Raw genomic sequence first — 8,582 nt, forward strand, 5'->3', positions numbered from 1 at the left:
GCGGCGATGGCGAGGGTGAACGCGTGGGAGCTGAAATTTCCCTCCCGCCAATGGTTTTCTGGTATAGAGGGCGCTATAAAATTTTCCTCCAAACCTCCATATTTAGAGGACGGTGCAGTTTTTTAGGGGTGCTGTAAAAAAAATTACAGTACAGGCGGTTTTGCGGGATATGGTCTGGACCTTTTTTCGAGGCGTTTTAGGGGTATCTGCTAGAGTTGCTCTTATATGCACGACATGCTGACATCCAAAATATAGGAGTGCCCAAATCGAAGAGTTCACACGACTGAATGGAAGCTATCAATAAATAAGTTCGATCAAGATTTAAATTTATTTTTTGGAATTTGGGAGCACCCACTCCTCAAATGCTCCCATGCCACCATCTCTCAAAAATACATTTTAATGTTTCAAAAAGTTCCGAAAACATTTGTTTAGTGTTCACAAGACTTGTCTCAACAATCCCTAAAAATTTCAAATCCAAATTCAAAATATACGTGGAGAAACAAAAAGAAAATTCAGGAGGTGAATAGTGTCTTTTTTGCTTTTGTCTTTTTGTGACACTATTCACTGTGGTTTGTCATTTCATTTCTCCTTACGTATTTTGAATTTGGATTTGAATTTTTTGGGATTGTAGGCCCATGTCTTGTGAACATTCATAACGTTCTTCGGGAACTTTTGAAATATTTAAATGTATTTTTGGAAGTTGGGAGCATTGAAGGAGTGGGGGAACCGGATATTTTCCAAAAGATTTTCAATGACTTTTCAAAACAAAAAACTGAGTGACCATATACCGACGACACGCCTACTCCCTGTATTATATTTCGCCTTAGTGTGTGCTGGGCACAAGCTAAAGGCCTGGTGGGCCGTGACATGATTATGACCATGACCACACGCACGATCTGGACAAACTTCCCTTGGGAAATCCCCGATCTAGGCCAGCAGAATGGACAAGGTGGTGAGCAATCGCACGGTGGTCGACGACATGCCTCCTGCATAGCATTCGGTACACAAAATTATTTCAGTTTCTTAGTGTTAGTGCGTGCCATCACGGGATCAAACTGTTTCATGACTTTATTGGAGTAGTATTCGTATATTTTGGGGTGTGCAGCACATCCCAGGGCTCAGGCATCACACATATTCAAACAAATCTCCCTAGTGCATGTGGATGGATTAGTGTTGCAGTATGATGTATGAGACTATGAATTAATGTTATTAGTGAAACTTGGTACCATATTTTATGGAGTGACGGCATGCCTATACATCATTGAGAATTGTTTTTTTATCAAAGGTCATGCCAGAATTCTGTGTGCAAGAATTCCAGCGATGTTGCGAGCTTCACAAGCTAGTCAGAGGGATTGAGCTCGGCTAGTTCGCCGTCCAAGCCATGACCCGGGCCTCGAGCCTCGAGCTTTCTATCCACCCCTGGCACGGCATGATTCATGGTGCAGGCGAGTGGTAGGAATTTAATCAATCATCTATCATGCCTGGGGCTGTCTCACTTAACAATGTTATGATTATCTGTATGGTTTTGCTAGCAATTTTGATGGTGGATGCAGATGGGAATGCGCCGCACGATTTTGTCATTTTCCCGCGTGTACCGTTCTGGTTTTCGGATCTGAATGCAAACGTTACTTTGATGAGTGACTGTGTACATTGGGGGTGTCGACATTGTTGGCTCACTTGATCTTAACTGTCAATTCAACTTTCGTTTAGATAATAGAGGAAAGAATCTTCTGCAGCCTGTGCACCTCCGGATGCACGAACATGCAAATTGAACAGAGAAATATTATAAATTAAATAAGTGGTTGAAACACAGCAAGTTTAGTTGCTAGACTATGAGAAATAAATCTAGTCCGAGCAGCTGATAAAGCGCTCAAGTGGTTGTGCGATCATGCCGACTAATACATGGCAGACTGTTAGTGTATATATAAATGTTTTGATTGGTCGCACACAACTTGCTGAAACATATCGAGGGTGTGCACACAATGACACATAAACAGGACATGCATCCCGGTGCAGATAGTAGTAGAACACATGGTCTATGGCATGCACGAACCAACAATCAAAATGTCAACTGGTTAATTAATCATTGTGCGATCCTGCCGTTGATCTGAAAAAATAGCACACGGCCCATCACAAAAATACGAAGCTGATCTAGACATTTATTTTCGAGGGATTTGCTAGCTCCACGATTTATTCCACGAAATGAGATGCTTGCACGTCTGAAACCCATTCAGCTATCGCACAAGCATGATGAGTTTAGATGTAATTTATATCTTAATGACAAATGTTCCGTCGACTCACTTTATTCAGCCCACACCCCACGCCGATAAACCTATGGATAATTAAAAGGTTATGGATGAAAATGCCTTTAGTAGTGAACATTTTCCATTGGTTTTCAAACCTGATCGTGATCTTCATGAGACAAACTCGCATGTAAGAGCTAGCATGAGTAAATCTTGTGTCTTTGGCCATAATTAACCATGAGTCAACTAAACACCTTTTTTGTGTAAGTTGGCTCACTGTGTCTGACCCATAATTCGGCTAGCTTTAAACATCCGCCCCTCGTAGTGTTTGTAACATGTTTGACAACTGGGATGGTTGAGGGATATTGATATGAAGTTTACATCCTGGATATATCCTTTGTAAAAAAATCAAGAAAATACGAGAATTTTTTCTACCAGTAATAGGTCTTTGTTGCTAGGAGCTAGAAAATACCCTGATACACCTAGGTGTAGATGGACCTGATAAAAAAAATCTGAGAATTAGCAATTCCGGAAAAAGTCAAAAATCTTTGAAACTATTTTCTAATAAATTTGACCAATTGGCGTACTCGTTTAGAAACTTCGACAAAGAAAAACTCCCATAAAAAATCTAAGGAAAAAAAACAAAATTCCAGGACAATAGAGTGAATAGTAACACATTTTTTCCCTGCAAAAAAGAAGTAGTGTTTTTTTTCGTCAACAACACCACGAAAGTCTTTCCTACGCAAAAAAAGTACGCGAGTGTAATGCTTGAGCAAATGTGTTGTAAAAAAAATCATGATTTTCGACCATTTTTGTAATTACAATTTTTTTAAAGGGTGCACCTACCCCAGGTTCCACTCGTTCCCCTCCCTAGGGGCTCTCTATATAAGAATGGTTCAGGTGGCCGTGTAGAGCACACGCCCGTCACGACAGTCCGACAAACCAGAAGCCCTGCAACCGTGTAGAGCTAGCCAGCCCTTTCACTACCTGCAGCAATCAAGACAATGGACAGTGTTGGTGAGGGACGGGAGCAGCCGATGTTGGAGGAGATCAGCAGCCACAAGGAGCATCACTTCACGGCCGGAGAGGTGGTGCGGGACGTCATCATGGGCGTGTCCGACGGCCTTACCGTGCCCTTCGCCCTCGCCGCGGGGCTCTCAGGTGCGAGCGCTCCATCCTCGCTCGTCCTCACCGCCGGCCTTGCCGAGGTCGCAGCAGGGGCCATCTCCATGGGACTCGGGGGGTAATCACTGGTTCTTTTACACCATAACATATCATCCACATACACTGCTAGTTTGCAGGCTAGCCTAGTTAGTTACTTCTCGCTGATGAGTGACGACGCAAAAATTTTATATCGTATCTTTAGGAGAAAAGAACATTCATATTTCACCAGTACACAGTAGCTGAATATACAGAACACATCATTATTGAAACGCTTAGCTTGATCGTAGCTCTTAACCATAATGTGCATATAAGAGAAATATTGAGACACGCCCACTATATGATCCATTAATTCTGTGTGATCTAATGATTCAAATATATCTACGATTCTACTAGTAACCGCGTGTCGTTATTATTGAAGTAAGCTATTGAAATCATATACATAGCAAGATGTGTAGATTGCATGTGGTTATTATTGACATTGCAGATCATGCAAAAAAGGAAGAAAAAAATGTAATAGTTTTTTGATGATTATACGTATTGATTAATATAAGCCTAGTTGAAGATATTGGTTAGATATATACTCATATTTTACTTTTCATATTAGAAAAGTTACACATATAACAAACAGGAGTTAAGAGGGATCGTTTTGGCTTAGGGAGCTGCTGATCCTAAATAATGCTCGTGCATAAATTGGCTACATGTGCCTCATCAGTTTTCTAATATGAAATGTCATCACATTAAACTGAAAAAGATTAATACATTGGAGAAAGTACTAATGTTTTATTCTCTACTAGCTAATAACTCTAGTGTATAGTTGTATTTGACCATATGTCCTTGCATTGTCAATATTTTAGATGGATATGCTATGTCCACTATGCAGTATTAAATACATATCATATACCGAAAAAGGCTATTCGCCCCGCTTTATAGATAAAGCAACGACTGCAAACATACAATTACATATCATATATACAGTTTAAAAGCCACACATGCATTTTCTCCCACTCTCAATGTTACGCATTAATATCTGGCGCACACTTTCCTGGTGCAGAAATTGGTAGTTGTAGGTTATGAAAAAATAATGCTATATGTACCATGATGGTTCTCTTATCCCATTTTAGCGTCATTTTTATTTCTTATCTTTGTTATAATTTGGCCTTGTGTATTGTTGGTTCTTAGACCAGGGTTAATAAATTAAGCTTCCATTTTCTAAAAGAATTTCAGTTTGAGGCTTTTGTTGTGGGAGCGGGGGTGGGGGTGAATATAATAGGGAATGATCAATCATTTATCTTGCTGCAACCATTTATGATCCACTGGCTTGGGAGGAGAGGTGGCAAGTACAATTACTTCCTTGCAAATTTATCCCAATTTCTAATATATGTGCTACGCCATATAAATTGATAAGTTCGTAAGTTTGGATATCCCTATTCGGAGATATAAATATAATTATTGCATACACATGGTATTAAGGTAATGATCTTTAAGAATGTAAAATGTATGTGTTGTGATGTATACAACAGAAGAAATTCAAAAACCGCACAGGATAGCTTACTCAACCGGGTGTAAATTTACGAAATGTTAATTTTTCTGAAAAACACAAAAACATGCAAATGTCCAAGTCATTTGATGTACTTCTAAAATCTCTGAGAAATAATTGGTTTGCACCTTTTATAAAATTCACATCTTTAGTGCTAGACCATTTTCATGTTTTTAGAGCACGGAAATTATACGCGCGGGGGGGGGGGGGGGGGGGGGGGGGGGGGGCATCATCTTCGTGCGTAACTTTTAATCATGCATGATGCACGAACATTTATATGTCTAATTATGTTTGAATCGTTTTGACACACCTGGAATATTATAATGTTCATCCTGGGGGAAGCGGGCATGCTACCATATCGCCTCGCATATATATGGGTGTCTTTTATCATTGAGTGGTTAAAACTAAATATATTATTTTCCCATTATTAGGGGTAAGTGGAGAGCATCTGGTAATGAATCTAGTTCACTTGGATGAGAGAGTTGATGTACAATTTCATGGTTTGGTTCACGTCTTGAATGATCATAATTTAGATTCGTACATATATGTATATTGTCGGGTTTTCCACTACATTTTTCCTTGAAGAAGATAGTTGGAGAGCATCTTGAACAATATGCACGTTCAAGATTATTGGTTTGGCTTAACCTCTCATCATCTATTTGCATCTCTCGGATACATTGTCGTATAGGTACCTGGCGGCTAAGAGCGAAGCAGACCATTATGAGCGGGAGTTAAGAAGGGAGCAAGAGGAGATTATCGCGGTCCCTGAAATTGGTAAATTGAGCATGTCTTTCGTGACCAAAAAGATTGGACATGTTTTTTTCTTTCTAGATCAGTTAGTTCGTCAAAAAAGTGCATGAACCTACATATGTACATATTTATATGCGCGTTACGGAATTCAAACTGTTGGGTTCAGATTTTCCTCATTACAATTATGAACTGTATGTCCAGAGGCTGCTGAGATCGGAGAGATCATGTCGCAGTATGGGCTCGAACCCCATGAGTATGGCCCTGTGGTGATGGGCTTGCGTAGGAAACCGCAAGCCTGGCTCGAGTTCATGATGAGGTACGTCGTCTTTATTGACAGGACATGCTTGATGAGATGCGTCTAATTTCACTTTAAATAAATTGTGTTAAGTTGCTTATAATTATTTAATTCAGGTTTGAATTGGGCCTCGAGAAGCCAGACCCTAGAAGAGCCCTGCAGAGCGCTCTCACGATAGCGCTCTCCTATGTTGTCGGCGGGCTGGTCCCACTCATGCCCTACATGCTCCTTCCCACTGCTCACGACGCAATGCTCACATCGGTCGTGGTCACGCTTGCCGCGCTCTTCTTTTTTGGCTATGTCAAAGGCCGCTTCACTGGAAGCCGCCCACTCTTCAGTGCTCTCCAGACTACTTTTATCGGTGCCGTTGCTTCTGCTGCAGCATACGGAATCGCCAAAGTTGTGCAAGTTTGAAGATGTTTAGAATTCTCTCTCATCCAAAGTTTCACTAGCATGGAGCGAATGAATTCACAAAGAAGAATGAGATAGGGAGTATTTCATTTATATTACGTTCATATTTTTTTCCTTTTCTTTGTGTGGATGTGTTTGTTTGCTTTTGAACTGTCATGGGTATGGGTGTCACTTTCGTCCAGCAGTGAATAAGTCAAGGTGAAGAAAGATGGCAGAAGAGGAAGACTGTTATATGGTGGCTTGCGTAAATTAATCTACCGCCCACCTCCGTCTTGAGTATTTGTACTGTAGTTTCCTTCCGCTGGAAGGAATTGTGGTATGTTTATCTGAGCTAAATTTAAGATATACTTCATTTGTCATATAACATTTATACAATACTTATCATTTTATGAGTACAAAAGTGAATCACTTGGAGGTGGGTAAATTTAAATTTTAAATCACATATTTTCTGTAGCATTGTACGTTAAGATGAGGCCATCGTTGGTATGTTCCCTTCGATTGAGCTAGTGGGATTGAACTACTAATGTGCTCCGTGCGAGGCTAAATAAAAAAAAACCATTGGCAGGATGGTCCCCATTTGTTTCTGAGGCTAGGTTTACTAGTACATATTACTGTATTATCTTGTTAGCGTGTCACGGTAGACACTTGTTGGGCTTGATCTCGACATTCATTTGTTCAATGGAACGTGGACTTGTGGAAGGAGCACCATCTTGCCGCGTGCTCTGGTGTCTCCTATTCATCTTGAGATGATCGTGGACTTGGCGGGGTAGGTTATGGACAGCCACGACCTTCCGATCCACGGTGCATGTTAAGTAACAACCTTGAATTGTTTTCATACAGATCCTTAGTCAAGGAGGCACATTGTGTCTCAGCGATCCACGTGTCGCCTTTGCTCATGTCGTTTTCTTCTCCTTAGGTGTACACTTACATGATGTAGTATAGTCCTTTGGTTGTCTTTGGGAGATAACAATTTCAGGGTCGGGTTCACTTCTTGGGGTGTAAGGCTTGCATGAAGGCATTAATCACCTTCATGCTTGGGGTACCAAAAATTTACTTTTTTATGAAATTTCATACTCCCATATAATATATCAGTGGGTGAACAACACATTTGACAGTCAATGTTGCATTAACTTTCCTTAGAACTTTGCACTGGAGACTTCTTGAAGATGGTATCACAACACTGCCGAGTTTTTAATTGGGTTAAAAAACCAGGCAGAACGGAGAAACCGGCCATGTTCCAAGTAAGGGTGAGGCCACCAAATCCAGTTTATTGTGGATACCTATTGTGTGTGCGAGGTAACTTTGTCAATGAGAAAACTCAGAGAACTGCCTCTCATGCAATCTATGAAGAAAATCGAGTGCCTCCAGAGGAAGGCACCGTCCTCCCGCTACCTGCCCCCTCCTTTCTCTCGATAGAAAAACAACAAATACGACCTACCAAAACCACCCAGTGATGTATTTCAAGTTTTCAAAGGTTTTGTGAAGGTTTAGTGTGGTTAGTTTCTACTGTTGTATGAAGGGATTTTTTTTCTCATTTTCTCCTTACATTGCATTGCATGAAAGAGAGGGCTTTCTGCTTAGGAGTGTGGGAACACAAGTAACGCGGTCTATTGTGTAATTTATGATTTTTTTATTCAGCTTTGCTTGCGAACTTGTATTTAACCATGCACTTTTTGATCTTTGTTAAGTATTGGTTGTGTGCATCACTTGTTGCAGAGGCAGGGGGTAATCCTTCTTTTCGGAAAAAAAAAATACACTTACGGGAACGACCACAAGTATGTTCGGAATAAGCCACGGCACGATGGTGACCAGCATGTGTGTGGGTGTCGGTCGAGTCCGAATCAAGCTAGTTTGTGGCCAGGCGTGTGGTCGTGAGGCGTCAGGAGTTGTCCTTGCGGCGATCAGTTGAGCCAGCCGCAACATACGCGCTGGAACGCGTCGTGTGCACGGCCTGGGTGAGCGAGCCGCTAGGCATGCGTGCGCAAAGGAGGCTCGCGTGGGCGCTACATCCAACAGCTTCAGAATCGGCCATATAGGCGAGCTGCATGCACGCATGAGTTGTCAGCTGGATGAGGTTAGTTAGCTAGCTTAGTGCGTGGAGTTAGTGGCTGGTGGCCGTGAGCGTGTGTGTGCACCTGGGTATAAAAATCCCCCACTATGTATTGATGTAGTGCGTTGATGT

The 8,582-nt window shown here is 41.4% G+C and overlaps 1 protein-coding gene across 1 annotated transcript; it reads left to right on the forward strand.

Moving 5' to 3' along the window:
* The first annotated feature begins 3,247 nt into the window (after window positions 1-3,247).
* On the forward strand, window positions 3,248-8,347 carry LOC141026403 (vacuolar iron transporter 1-like). The gene is made up of 4 exons (XM_073502888.1): window positions 3,248-3,486; window positions 5,633-5,718; window positions 5,896-6,010; window positions 6,106-8,347. Exons 1-4 carry the CDS (start codon window positions 3,248-3,250, stop codon window positions 6,401-6,403), a joined length of 738 nt encoding a protein of 245 aa, XP_073358989.1. The 3' UTR covers window positions 6,404-8,347.
* Window positions 8,348-8,582: the final 235 nt, after the last annotated feature.

Source organism: Aegilops tauschii, chromosome 7 (assembly GCF_002575655.3).
Source record: "Aegilops tauschii subsp. strangulata cultivar AL8/78 chromosome 7, Aet v6.0, whole genome shotgun sequence".
Classification (NCBI taxonomy): Eukaryota; Viridiplantae; Streptophyta; class Magnoliopsida; order Poales; family Poaceae; genus Aegilops; species Aegilops tauschii.

What these genes read in the sequence shown, in the direction of transcription:
- LOC141026403 (XM_073502888.1), top strand. Translation starts at nt 3,248, where the DNA reads ATGGACAGTGTTGGTGAGGGACGGGAGCAGCCGATGTTGGAGGAGATC. An exon ending in TATCGCGGTCCCTGAAATTG is followed by an intron (nt 5,719 to 5,895) that starts GTAAATTGAGCA and finishes CTGTATGTCCAG; the next exon opens with AGGCTGCTGAGATCGGAGAG. An exon ending in TGGCTCGAGTTCATGATGAG is followed by an intron (nt 6,011 to 6,105) that starts GTACGTCGTCTT and finishes TATTTAATTCAG; the next exon opens with GTTTGAATTGGGCCTCGAGA.